The sequence below is a fragment of the Morone saxatilis genome, unplaced genomic scaffold (genome assembly GCF_004916995.1).
Source record: "Morone saxatilis isolate NCDOM2014 unplaced genomic scaffold, NCSU_SB_2.0 Contig10, whole genome shotgun sequence".
NCBI classification, from domain to species: domain Eukaryota; kingdom Metazoa; phylum Chordata; class Actinopteri; family Moronidae; genus Morone; species Morone saxatilis.
In genome coordinates this window covers 2,251,222-2,266,410 of record NW_023339652.1, presented here as the reverse complement: position 1 = coordinate 2,266,410, position 15,189 = coordinate 2,251,222, and the positions used below count along the sequence as shown (strand labels likewise).

Genomic DNA, 15,189 nt, shown 5'->3' with positions numbered 1-15,189 from the left:
CATGGTTGCTCAACCGGAAGTCTATAATGGCAATTTTTATTTGTACTTTCATGTAAAACGTCATATTTTATGGGAGTAATTGTACTTGAGTCCATATTTTAATACAGTGCACAGTGATAATACCAGATTTAAAACAGGCTCAGAGTATATCTTCCACAACTGTAAACTGTATTATTCACCTTTGCTCTGTACACTCAGACAGTCTTGCATGTTCCTCTCTACATAAACGAAGGGAAATGATCTATGAGTGTACATATGTACATGTGTTAGTCTAAGTGGACTCAACTTGATCCCTCGCGCGCTGAATTCAGATCATGACCTGAAATGATGATAAACTATATATTTTTTTCCTGCTGCACAAAGGCGATGAATTTTGAATGTGACAAAAGAGGAAATTCATTTGTTGAGTCTTTGCCACCGCAATAAGGTCATGTCTGCCAGAGCTTCCTCTCTCTCTCCCTCACTGGGAGGAAGCTAATGCAGTTAAAGTGTACGTGGTCGAGCAAATCCCAACACTCATTCAGCTTTATAAATATGTATTTAGAATACTAGAGGCTCTGTTAGTCTGCCCTATATTCAATTTATAACAGAATAATCTGTGAACTATTAGGTAGAATGTAATCCCTCCTCATTCTCTGCTTTATGGACTCTATTCACGCAGCCGGCTGCATCCTCAGTGGGGACAGGGAGGAGAAGCTACGCGTTAGCATGGTAATTTATCTCTGTCTACCGTATACCTGCAGAGGAAAACGTCTGTGTGTGTGAACGTATGTCTGAGCAACATATTCAACTCAATAAATCTTTATTGTGCTTGGAGGGAAATTCCAGTGGAGCCTAAATACACAGGGGACAAACATACTGTACATACAGCAAACATACAGCAAACATACATACAGCAGCAGTGGAAGTATATTTACTCAATTACAAATTGACTTACTTGACTACTTGTCCTTTACTAATGCTTAATATTTTATACAACTCAATACTTTACAGCTTTAGTTACTTTTATACCCTAAAACCATTTATCTCCAGACGTGTTGATTTTAAAAGGTTTTGCAATAAACTGAAGGATGAATTATTACCGATGAAGAATATTCTATTATATTTGGAGTCCAGATGAAAATAAAAATGCCTTTCTAACATATTATAGTCATATTTAACAATGTATGCCACAAAATCGATAAAAAATAAATTAGCAAAATCCAATCACTGTGTCTTCCTGTAAAACAAAATGTGATGTGCTTATGTAAGTGTGAAGATTCAGCATGGCTAGCTACCTGAGCTCACTGATTACTGTACAAACACACAGCTTTATTATCGCTGCTCTGGGGTTCGTACTGTCTGATGTGCAGGTTAGAAACTAAATGTTATATCCTTTGGCTATTGGCTACAGATGATCATATTTTTTAGTGATATTTGAAATGAACTAATAGTAACAGTTTTTGTCAGACAGACGGCGGCTGTTCTTACTGAGCGCCACGGTCCTTAGAAACCATCCAATCAGCCAGAATAAGTGGAAACATCTGTGTGGGAACATCACAGGTCTTTAAGGAAAGGATCTGAATATTTATTCAACCACTGGTGAGAAACTGTGTCTGATTTCCAGTTTATCTCCTCAGGCTGGGCCTGCTGACAAAGTGGGGTACATTACAGTGTGTAACAGTCACGCTCCAGTTTGCTTCAGATGTGTATTTAAATGTTCTTTATAGCCAGAAGCTCTGACCTGCTCACACTCAGTAAGCTCTTGTTTTCCACATTAGGCGCTCACTGTCTTTATTTTTATATTTGATATGTTGCTATTAGACTCTGTCCATCACTCCCCCAATCCAGCTTTAAAGCTTAAAGCCTTGATTATTTGAAATATATATATATATTTTCTTTCAACTGCAATAATTGATGAAATACTTCATTTAAATGTTGTGAGGAGTGCTGTACCTGTTAGATCATTATTGTTGTTGTCTTAATGTGAAGGATAATAATGGAAGCCTATTTCCACCAGTAAAATAAGAAAAAGAAGATTGATAAAATTAAATTAAAATGTTAAAATTATAAGATAAAACGTCAAAATTATGACAATAATTGCAATAAAGGTATGTTTTCATCTTATTTTTCTGTTTCATTGGCAGAAATGGGCTTCCATAGATTACATTTTACAAGTCAGGACTGTATTTTAAAAGCTTTGAAGCCTGTTTCAAGTGTAGAAGCAGATGAATAATAATAGTTCACTAAACCGTTAGTCGACGAGAAGACTACATTTTTCAATTCAATTTTATTTGTATTACGCCAATTTATAACAGAAGTTATCTCAGGACACTTTTCAGATAGAGCAGGTCTAGACCGAACTCCTTAAAGCATTATTTACAGAGACCCAACAGTTCGCACTCAGTCAACCAACTTTTCATTATGGAAAGAATACCTACAGAGATATTACAGCTGTTCCTACTCCAGAGACAAAAACATTTTACCTTCAGATCATCGTGACTTCATTCAAAGTGAACAGAAACAGAATAAAACTCATTAAAACTGTCTCTGTTAGTGTTTCCAACAATCACCAACTCTGGTTTGGTGAAAATAAATCCTTAATTCACCGACGTAGATGATAAAAACAGCAGTTAGCAGTCAGAGCAGACCGGCTAGGAATACAAACTACAGAGAGGCTGCGATACAACACAGGCAGAGGGAGAGAGACACCATGTGACTCTGTGTCTTTACTTATTAAATAGTTGTCTGCTGCTATATTTATGTTCTAAATCACATATATACAACCTTTAAAGATTTACATCTTCAGTAGGAACCATTGAGAGCCACAGACAGGGTGGGGAAGTATTGATCAAATGTTCCACCAGGAGAATTTGATGTAAATTCAAGCCTTGAAGTCCACCTAACATCATCTATGCAGAATATTTTCGGACATCACCTGAAATAAATGATCCCTTTCCACTCTGTGCTACTACAGTTTATTTGTGTGAGGTTTTCAGTTTAATTCTGCCACCACCACCAATACAATGGAGCTGAATAGGATTTTGTTTAAGTAACTCAAAGCGTTCACAAACAGCATCCCAGTGGTGGATAATCCTCAGACTGTCAACAGTGGGAAATATTGGGAAATATTTTCTGCCAAAGCACAACCGCTGCCAATAAAAACTGCCCACAGAGAGGTCCTTAAAGTCTGAATGGAGAGAAAAAAAAAATACAGTTTTTGTTTTTATCTCTTTCAACAGATGATTTTCATCTTTTTAAATCAGGTTTTCTGTCTTCTACCTGTGTTGTATATAATGTCTGGAGATTTTTAAATGTTTAAAAAAAAAATCTGATTGACTGGAGCCTTGAGCTGAATTTCTGATTCACCTGAAACCATCTGAGGGGCAAAAATAAATTCAATTTCATGAGTGAACGGACGGAGGTTCAGAATATCTGAATGCACTTTAACATGCGAAGCTGAAAGGTTTACTTCCTGTTTGTCTTGAATAAAAGATCAGACTCCTATTATCAAATAATCAGAGAGAAACTCTGCAGTTACCACATATATTTTACATGTTTGATTATTTCACTTTGACTCTTCCTCAGCTCCATTTGCTGATGAAGATACAGCTGCACTTAAAAGGTTATAGTGTATTCAAATCTGTAAGATTCACTCACAATATGTTATACTTACTATATACTCACTATATACTCTATCTCTCAAAGTGAGATGACTCATTTTGGGTTCAAATCCAGTTTTTAGCTTAAAGTACATTCAAGTAAGACTTAAAAAAGAAGTGGGTCTAGAATTTTCTCCTATTGACTCAGAAATAAATTAAATATAAAATTAAAGCAAAACATTCACAGTACATTGCTGCATTGAGCAAACCAATGAATTCTTCGTCTGAGATGAATAATTTTTTTTTACTCACCATGTTCCACTTTGGAAAGAGGAAGTCGGTGCCGACATACTCGAAGAAATGAGCAAAACCTTCTTTTAACCAAACGTCCTCCCACCAGACCGGAGTCACCAGATCACCAAACCACTGAAAGACAGACACAGAGGAGAATTTAATTGATGTGATGTTCAGTCAGATTCATATAATTATGTCATTTAAAATTATTTAAAAACTTGCTGTATGCAAATTCTGTGTTCGGTGTCTTTTGGAGTTCCACACTGAGGAAGGCATTCTCATAGTCAAATATGTCCAGGACTGGGTGAGATTATGTGGTCAGCTATGTTTGGGATACTTTAAGATTACTTTAAAATCAAACATAAAAAATAAAAATAAAAGATCAAAATGCTTACAAAGACAATACTAACGTGCTGATGTTTAGAAAGTGTTTACCATGTTTACTGTCTTAGTTTAGCCTGTTTTGTTCTTTACAGTACAGCTTTTTTCATTTGCTTTAACAGTAAAGTTGAGCCTAAAGGGAATTTCCTTAGTTTTACAGGTATTCAGTTGTGAACCAACGTATTGGAAAGATTATAATTGTGACTTGATAATGGTGCATGATTAAAAGTCAAAGGATCACCAAAGAGATTACAATTTATCCTGATGGGGCCATGAATGTCTGCACAAACTCTCACAGCAATCCATCCAATAGTTGCTGAGCAATTTCCCTCAAAAACAAAAATGGTGGCGCTCGAGGAAAAGTCACCAAAATAATGAGAATTCATCCTCTGGGGACCAGGTATGTCTGTAGAATGTTTCATAGCAATCTATCCAATAGTTGTTGAGATATTCCAGTCTGGACCAACCGACATCGACATTCATTCCAACCCCTGGAACCAAGCTGCTAGCATGGCTAAAACTCAAAATGTGAGTCCAGCTTTGGGTACTAAGAGAGGGGACTATCCACTCCTGCTCCTCTTCAACCTGGTCTCTGCCTTATGATGCCAAACTGCTCTGAGCCGACACGATGAAGCAGATCTTGTTTATCAGCAACACCAGAAGGCAACCGACTTCAGCACTCATTTATAGGACATCCTACCACCTGATTGGACGGTGAGTGTTCTCTCAGTGTGCCACGGAGCCTCTTTAGGGTAAAACACCAGTGAGGTTTAATAAAGGCGGAGCACGTAAAACTGTGGACTGAGCTGTGCTGATAGTGAAACGTATGGTCACAAGAGTAAAACATCAGGAGCCAGGCTGTTTCCTGGCAACACAGCTTGAATGAAAATGGTGTAACGTTTGGGAACAAATGTGTGTCCCTGTCAGCTTTGTTTCTGAGTCTGAATCTTCCCTTTAAAGCTTCAGTCGCATGGGGTGGATGGCTGACGATCTTAAAATAAAGTTTACTTCTAAATTCACTTTAAACCACCATTAAAGCCTCCGTCTGCAGGAAAATCACACTCTGCAGTTTTCACAGCTCAGTACTGTGTGTATGTTTGTGTATATTATTTGGCCGCGTTTCTGCAGTAAATTGTCCCTCAGCTGATCAAAGCCTGTATGGTAAAGTGGTGTGTGTGTGTGTGTGTGTGTTGTTTAAGTCCTATTTGGATATTTTTTCCCTCTGCAGTTGAAACAAGTCAAGTTTAATTATGTAGCCCAAAGTCACAAGTCTGTCCATATAAAGCAGACAACAACCTCTATCCTCAGAACAAGTGCTGGCCTTTGTATATTTAGATCTACTGGACAGATATGGGCCAGTACTCACAGGTACAGGTACTTCAGATTTTCCGTCCACATGAGTACCCTTTAGGGGTGTGCTAAGATGATCCAATATGTATCTAGATACAGGGCCAATCAGAGACAGAGTAAGGGCAGAACATAGGGGGTAATTATTGCCTAAGAAACTGTGTCTCTTTGTTAACACATGAGTAGCTTAATGCAGAGAAGGCTGAAAATGGATAGAAAAAACTAAAAGTATTGGTTAGGTGTATTTTGTGGTTATGGTTGTGCTGAATTAGGGTTCTGGCTCCTTTTTGGTCCAATTCAGGCTCTGGACCAAGGCAAACCAAGCTCTCCCACATTGCATCAGAAATGGATGACCAGGGACCAGATACGTAAATCTCATAAAGACAGAAATATGCATTCTTTTTGTCAGATTTATAAAACTATGTTTGCCTGCTTTTGTTTTTTCAATCACTGTGGAACTGGGCACATTTACACACGGATGTAGAAAACACATTTAGAAATCTGTTTGCAGATCAATGCTTGCCCACCACTCACGAGACCCGTCAGTGAGAAGGCCGGATGCAATTTCACCGATCGTGTTGCATCAGCGAGGTTTTCCAACAAGCACCAAAGCGGCTGCCATCCCATGCAACCGTTACGCACAGCCGTGGCTATTCATAGCGCCTGTACCTATATGCCTCTGTGTAGGTGCTTAAGCCAGATAATAGAGGGAGGACAGAAGAACTGGAAGGAAGGCAGAACAAAGGAGGCAGAAGGACAGAGAGCAGACAGGTGGAAGAAGCTGGGAAAAAACAGCCTTGGAGAAGAACAAGTACTCTTAGGAAAGTACTGTAAGTTTAAAGAACCCTTTTCCTCCTCTGGGATGTTTTCTAACCTTCCATTTTGCTGGTTTTTCAGTTTATTACACTGCTCCACTCTAGCCTGCCCTGGTGACCTATCATGACATTACAGCCTATCTATAAACCATCATTAGCTGTGATGACTCACTAATCATTATTATATCAGAAGGATGATCAATGATTCATTCAAAGAGCTCTTAGTGAAACAGATGTTACAGACTGCCTCACAGTTTTTAATCATCAATTAATAGATACAATCCAAATTATGTGTAAGTGTAAATAGATTGTATTAATACATAATATAATATCATTATGAATTAGTAATAATTGTAGATTTTTTAAATGCATACTGCTGGTGTTGTCATCTCATAGGAGGCCGATATAAACGCTCAAGTACTACAAGAAAGCTTAATATTCTGATTATACCGCAGACAGCAGTTTCTATACATTTGTTGTTCACAGCCGACCATTTGCATACATTTCTGGGCAACTTTGACCTTTATTGGCCATTATTTAGCTCCATTAAAATGCATTTTTTAAAATTGAATTGTGTTTTTATTTGAATTGTATATGAAGCACTAGTTTAAATTGATGTGAAACAACTGGAAAAATAAAAATGATAATAAATGGTCCCCGGGCCGGCAGTGTGAGACCCCTGATTTAAAGTATATACCTACTATACCCCTACTTTTCTCTCTCTTTGTAATTATGCTGCATTCATGTCATATCAGAGTTTGCGTTATAAACAGTTTCTAAGTTTTATATACTATTCACGTCAATATTAAAGTCAGAACGACAGCTGGGGGACTCTAAAAAGCTCCAATATGTGCGACTTTGTATTAAAAGGACAAAAAAAAACAAACAGAAGCCTTACGTCAGCTAAAGTCTGTCATTTAAAATAATTAAACACAAGTTTAAATGATATAAAGTTATATCATCAATGAACAATATTTGTGACCATTACGAACAATTGTGTCTATATTTACCATCCAGCCCATATGATTGACATTTCCTTCACTCTCCTTTTAGCTTGTTGCTGACTTCTCGGTTCTTTTAAATCCAACTTTTCTGTTTACCACTGCCTTTTATTAAATTCAATTTTAAATTGAATTCACTCATATATCTAATCATACTGTATAATTCCACTATAATTTGTATTCTCCAAACGCATTAAACTTATTTCATTTTATCTTTTAATAACTTAATAAACTTGCCTCGCCTCAGACTGCCCTATAAACCTGTTCACTTTTTGTCTACTATCGCCCCCTGAATGGACACCCAGTCCATAAAGCCTGCAGACGCAGTGAAGCAGAAGAACGTGCCCGGACATGAATACTAACTCCTTCCACTTTCTCTCTGGCAGTCTGAGTGTGTGTCTGGGCAGGGATTCAAACCGACCACCCTGTGGGAGCTGGCAGACTGTTCAGCTGCTGCCTGGCTCAACGGGCACCGGTTCAACTCCCCGAGGCGGAGCTGCAGTTCATGGCACAATGAGGAGTGTCAGGTTGCTACTTCACCTGCAAACCTATCTGAAAAGTCCGAGAGCTCAATCTGTGTTCTGCTCATCTGCAAGAACTCATTTTACAACCTCTAATTTTAACTTTTAAAACAAAGGTATCTCACAGTTCACAGTTCAAACTGTGACTGGTTTTACCACGTCAGTGATCATTTCCTCGTCTTCATTTTGAAGCTGCAACTTCTGGAAAATCTCTCCCAGAATTGGACAAACAGAAAACTTGGAGTATAGAGATTATGGGCTTTGGACTCACAGTTGAACAGCTCTTGTTCTCTGATTTACTTTTCTTTTTCAACCTCACAACATTTTTATTGCAGCCCCAGAGAAATGGAGCAAAACATGACCCTTTCTAAGATCTTTCTAAGAAATTGAGATCCTTGTATTGTCACAGAATTCTAGCCAAAATCTGCTCCCCTTTCTCAGTAAAAATACCACCAAGTTCCCCAAAACGACATGTGTTTAAAGTCCCTATTTCCTGACACAATTATTTCAGACTCTGCTACCATTTGTAAAAACTTTCCAATTCATACAGATAAAATGTATTTCTCTCACACACGCCGATGCGATCTTGGAACCAACTATTGTCTGAGGATGATAACTCTATCTGCAGCCACATGTAGATATCTGTTTATAGAGATTAGCTGAAATGTGTTGTTCGTCATTCTAGCGTATCAAGTTGCTAAACGGTCTGCAGAGGAAATAATTAGCCCAGTTTTCCCTTATCCGTTTTCCCGATATCGGCTACACCTGAAGTCAAGAAATATTGTCCAGTTTCCCCAGACACTAAATTGTCATTAGTCGAGAGCCAATGAGTTACAAGATTGGGTGCGAGCTGAATGTCATTCCAAAACAATAACTAAAGTCAAACAACAATGCCTCAAACCACTGATATGATGTAGCTAAACGGCTGCATATTGGACATATTCAAAGAAGGGAATATGCCTAAAATACAGAGGGTCAGTGGTTCTTTGTTTGAAACAGATAAAAATATCCGAATGGAGATGAAAATGTGTTTAGCGAGATTTTTCACTTAAAGGTTTCTGTTCAATTATTAAGCATTCTGATCAAAGAATGGGCCTCAACTCTGCAGTAAAATCAGTTTTCAGCTCTTTGATTTTTTTTTCTCTTTCCATCAGACAAACTGCTGCTAAGCTCCTCTTTCATTAAACATGACAGTTTACATTTGATTTTTGTTCTCATGCTTTGAAAGGATTTTACCCTTTATCCTGCTGGCTGTTAATGTTAGAAGTGGGTCAGTAAGTTTTCAGTTTTCATCAAATCGGTTTCATGCTGGTACAGTTTGTTCAAGCCTCCTGACAAATAGAAAATATAATTAATTTTACACTGAGGAGACTTTCAGTTTCATAGTGACAGACTGAACGAGAGAGAATTAATCCTTTATAGTTGTTACTACTTCTCTAATAATTAAAAATGACGACTTCTGTAGTTTTTACGGCACACTTCTCCCCACTTGTCTTCATTAGCTTCTCTGTCATTTCTCATCCTGTATCAGCCTCATTAAAACCTTAAAAAGCCTCCAGTGGGTCGGCCATTTTTGCAGGGGAAGTTGACTCAGGTTGCCATGGTTCTGCTGTTGCCACAGTTACACATGTGCATCGTGGGTGGGGTTTGTAAACTGCATGGGGGGTGCCAAAAAGGATGCTGAACCGAAAGACTGCTGAGGCGGAGGATTTAGGGAAGAAAAGTTTGACAACAGGAAGAATGATGATGAGTCAGAAAACCGAGAGACAGAGAGACGGAGGGAGGGCTCTTGCTGAGATTTAGTGAAAGCCAAGAAAATACCAGAGACAGATGGATGAATGCTGACGAGAAACAAAACTATTATCTCCAACACCACCAACACACACACATATACATACAGTGTTTGCGTCTTGTTTGGGTGAGGGTGACATGGGCCCAGAAGTACTTTTCTATGGGTCATTGCGTACAAAACTGAACACCCTGACATAATGGTTATATGTTCATTTTGTAGTTCTGCTACCTCACAAAATAAATGTTAGTATATATTATAAAAATCACTGATCCTAAAGACTTAGTGTCATCTAGTGGTGTAGTTGCAGATTACAACCCCCTCATCTCATCCTCACATTCCAAGTGTACAGGAGAAACAACGGTGGCTGTGAAACTCGCTAAAACGCAAATGGCCCTATCTACAGTAGAGCCAGTGTTTGTTGAAAAATGGCAGTTCAAAATGGCCATAGAAGAGGACCCACTCCCTCCGTAGTTGTATTCAGGTTATATTCAGGTGATTATATGCTAATCAAAACATACCTATGAATATTAAACTCCAATTCTGCCAATAGATCCTCCCAATGGTACATTCACATGGATTCTGGCAAGCGGTAGACAGAAAAAAGGATGTTATAATAGTGGATGAGAGCAGAACGGTAAAATTTGGGGAGGTAGAGAATATCGGTTAAGGTGAACACCATTGTCGTCCAAAGTTACAATATTTAAACTTTTTGCCATCCTCTGCAACAGAAACCGGATGTTACGTAGCTCCCTCATACAATAAGAGAACATGGGCAATCTGGACAACGAGATGCTAATAATTATTAAATTACATTAAATAAATAAACATAACATAAATGTTACATGCTGGACCTTTAAGGAGAGTATTGTCGCAATGTAGCTCAAACGCTGCACATACAGTGTTTGTTTGGTCTGAGGTCAAATAAAACTCCAAAGTAAATAGCACTTCACTGAATATGACTGTTCAGAGCAGTAGAAGAAGAAGCCCACCTACTCTGTAGCTTCAAGCTCGTTAGCCTTTTTTAGCTCCTAGATTTGGCTTTCACGGCACATTTATTTATGGTTTAGTCGCAGTGCTCTCAAACCCACTCACTGTACACTGCCTGTCTAACACCAAACATCAAGTTGTTTTTTATTCTGCAACTGTTGCTGGAGGTTTGACCTTTTCTACATCAAATGGCAGCCAAGCAAAGTTTACGACTAGCTGGTTGAGGAAGATGAAAGACCCAGATGTTTTTCTCAGGAGTTGGAGGAGCCCCAAACAAAATATATCACAAGCTCAAAAGAAAAATCAGCGTTGGTGTTAAATGCATCAGGTGGAAAACAAACAGAATGTTAATGTTGCCTTGTGTCTGCTGGAAGTTCAAAGTGTAAAGTAAGGCAGATAATGGCAGTGTGAGGGCCGCTGGCTGTGCGAAGGCTATTTCCAGCCCTCCCTTTCTACAGTTACATAAACCTAACAACACATCAGGATGAACCTGCTTATTATGATGGCCATACTCACGATGGTAGTCTAAGAAAAGAAGCAGAAATGTATTGTAAATTACTACTGTCAAAAAGAAAACTCAATATGCAATATTTTTGATTGATCTTCAAAGCTAGCATCTTCTTTAGCACAATGTTGTAAACAAATGTGACTCTCATGCCCCCAAAACATACACAGGAGGTATTTTTCTTAGTCCTGAGTGGTGCCTGCACACCTTGTTCCCCACAGCTTCAATAACCTCCACCAATCAGAGGGTAGGGCAAAACCCCAGGGAAATATCAGGACTGTGTTTCTTTTCTGTTTACTTTAACCCCCAATGGTCAGAAACCACTTAATGCAGTTGAAGTGGCAGCTTGTTACATATAGATCAGTATTTGTAGCAGCAGTATTGCCGCTGCCTTGCTCCAGGGATCCTTCAGGGAGAATGTTCTGGAGCGACAACAAACAGTGTTGGGGAAACCATACTGTGACACAGCAGTGTAATAGATCACTTTTAGAAATGACATTATAGATGCTTGCATGCTCAAAATAACTTTAATTTTCAAACTAATTATGCCATGACGCACTGAGTTAAAACTAGACAAACCCTCATGTATCCTTTTTCTCAGTCTGTTTCAACACCTTTAGCACCTTCATCCTTTCTTTCTTTCACCTCTCTGTCTTTCTGTCTCTCTCTCTTTCTGTCTCTCTCTCCAAGAACAAAGCAGATCTGTGCCTTTGATCATCCTCCTCTTCCTCTCCTCCCTCTGTCTGACCCTCACTGATAAATATTCATCCCTCTCTCCTCAGCAGAGGGACTGAATCTGATTTTCACTTTCTGTTTGGATGGAGCTCTTCACAGCTCTATGACAGCCAACACGAAATGAGTCTTGGTTGTCATTTGGCACAAATACTCTTTATATCTACACATCTGTGAAACTATAAAGAAATTCACAGTGTCTCAAACCCTAGCTAAATTTGAAATTATCACTACCAACAAAAGTTGCAAAACAACTCTCAAACCTCATGCCTCAAACCTTATAATTAATCTTTGTGCGACTGTTGGGTTGGGGATTTAACAATAGCCACCAGCCAAATGCTGGTAAGGTTTGCAACTTGATTTTTTATAATGGCTTATGCTGCAGAGTCAGACATTGCTTCTGAACCATTTCAATCTGGGATAAAAACTAGTAACATGTGAACCAGTTGGACCCAAGATAAAAGCCATGCTGCATCTGGACTAGAAGGAACTGCTGTAGAGTTCTAGACTTTGATTGTTGAAGAATCTTGGACAAGTTGGATCCAGGCTGAGAGGTTCACTTCAGAGGCCTGGCCTAGCTGAACTCTGTTTAAGAGTTCCAGACCAGCTGTATCTGGGATAATGGGCTCACCGCAGAGTCTTGAATCAGTTAAATCCAGGTTAAGAGCTTAGTTACAGAGTTCTGGAGTTGAACCGAGACTAAGAGCCTGGCCATGGAGTTGTGGACCATTTGGGCTAAGAACTTCACCGTATCTGGACCAGGGGATAAAGGGCTGCCTGCAGAGCCCTAGCCCAGTTTGATCCACACTAAAAGGCTTGGTACAGATTTCTGAACTAGTTGAACTACACTAGGGATTAGGGAAATGTACTGCCACCAATACAGAAGAACCCATCATAGATGAAGACAAAAGGTCCAGAGTAGAGTCATTTTATAGAAACAATGATCTTTGATACAAGGGTGAGATAGAGGCAGGGTAAGAAGGCTATGAGCAAGATTTCCTACAGAAAGGCTGCAGTGTAGGCCCCTGGTCAACCACAATGCTGAAGGGTAATCATTCCAAAATCAAGGTTTCTGAAGAAAAGTATAAAAGTAGATATGGAGGAATGACATAGGAAAGTGAAACACTGCCCTTCAGGCAACACTCACAGATATCAACATGACAAGCATGGTGAGATGGGCCAATTACCCAAAAAAAGGCACTTTATCTGATGTATCAGATGTAAAGGGAGTGGAAGTTAGATAGTGAAAAAGGAAGACAAGAAGAGATGTCTTGACTGGCTTAATTGGTCTGACAGTATGTCTTCCAAAGACCAAAGAAGGAACAAGCATTCTGAAGTGATGATGAGAGAAACTACAGTAACAATCTTCGTAACTTCTTTGAACTTTCCCACAATGACAAAAGCCACCAAGACAGAGCCCCAAGGTGTCGAAACTGCCTAATAGATGCCAAAATAACATAACTGCAGCACTGGAGATTCAAAGTGAAATGAAAGTGGCTGAAATGTACTCCATGCTGTTGAGGAAACCTCTGATGTTTGGCACAAAGAAGTGTTATTTCATTATATGTAAATAAAGGAGAGATTCATTGAGATTTAGGTGTTGATATAACTACAGGCCAGGAGCTGGGAATTGCAGTACTCTCCCTTCTACAGAAGAATGGGTAGAACTGAAGAATATATGTGGTCAAGGAGGACACAATGAGAAGGCCTTATATGTGCACTACTAAGTGCACTGTTTCTTCAACCTTTTGCACTGGCTCACCAAATCGCCATGGTAAAATGGCAGCAATCTCTGTGTCCTCGACATCCTGTGTTATGGAGCTCAAGAAGCTGTTGGATACCCGGTGGGCTTTTAAAAAGAGTACTGAAATCCCTTTAGAGTATTCTGAAAGCTGTTATGAAGCTTGTTGATGACATCAGTGAAAGTGATCCACCTAACCTGGCCCAAGGGGATGCTAAGATGCACAGAAATGCGACCTCACCACTCCAGTGTTCCTAGTCACGGCTCTAGCATCAGATTTTCTCTGCAGAAGGAACACCGGGACCACTCCAGAGCATACAAGATAATTGATGACGTGCATCACACATTGCAAACAACAAAGTTTGAGGAGAGGTTTGAAGAAATATTTGGAGGTGCATCAGAGAAGGCTGAGAGTCTCAACTTTGCAATATGTACTGTAGTGCCTGGTCAGGAGAGGATACAGAAAGTGCCAGTGAGTTTCAACACAGCTCAATCACGTCTCAGGTGATTGATTAGTTTGAGTTGGTGGAGGCTTAGTTCAGGAATAGTGTGTACTACATGTTTCTAGATACTGTGACTGAAGAGCTTAACAGGAGATTTAACAGGGGCAACACTGAAAGTCCCACTGACAGAATCAATCAGTCCTTTAAATCCTTAACAGTACGTGCCAACTGTGTAAGCACCCCAAACTCAAAAAGCTAAAAACAAAAGAAGCTGTCCTCATCTTTCTATGAGGAAGATGGGGACCAACTGAGGACAGAGCTAACGGTCCTTCAGTCCAACTTTCTTTCCAAAGACCTGCAAGAAATCCTTGACACAGTGAAGGAAAACATGGACCTCAGTGAAGATGATAAAAACCTATGCAACACTGCTCGTGTCAACAGTTTCTGTAGAGAGATCATTCTCAAAACTGAAAATGATCAACAACAAACAAAGAAGCCTCTGTAGAGAAAAATGTTTCTCTGACCTTAGAGCAAGACATCCAGTTTAACCACAGTGAGGTCCATCAGAATCATCCGAGACATAGGAAAATGGTCCTACTCCTTTTGCCTAACTGTTGCAACTGAACATAGACCTACTTTGTAGTTTGGATGGTTGTTATTTTATTTTTCAGAGAGTTGCCTTTTTCAATTTTGTGTAGAAGATTAGTTGATTTTTAATGGATATTTATTATATAGCAAAGCATGCACAAAGTGGCACTGTTTTCTTTCTTGCTGCCTCTTCTGATAAATGTAGAAGTAGTGAATGCCAAAGACTATTGTCTCTGTAAAAATCTGCATGAGTGTACAGGTATGGAAATGTATAAATATGCAAGTAAGTCAAAGATGTACTACTACATCTGCAAAGATGTACTACTACATCAGAATCAGAATCAGAATCAGAAATACTTTAATAATCCCCGTGGGGAAATTACTTGAAAGGTGGGTACAAGAAACAGGAAAAACAAGAGGAGAGGGGAGGGGAAAAAAGCCGCTCCCAAACTCTGCTCCAT

At 39.2% G+C, this 15,189-nt stretch overlaps 1 protein-coding gene across 1 annotated transcript in view; it reads right to left on the bottom strand.

Annotated features, from left to right (window-relative positions):
* LOC118336577 (thyrotropin-releasing hormone-degrading ectoenzyme-like) overlaps positions 1–15,189 on the bottom strand; it is a 169,430-nt gene that overhangs the window by 51,249 nt on the left and 102,992 nt on the right. Inside the window, exon 6 of the mRNA XM_035673251.1 lies at positions 3,894–4,007. Within this exon, the coding sequence (XP_035529144.1) occupies positions 3,894–4,007 (114 nt within the window). The remainder of the gene's footprint in view (positions 1–3,893; positions 4,008–15,189) is intronic.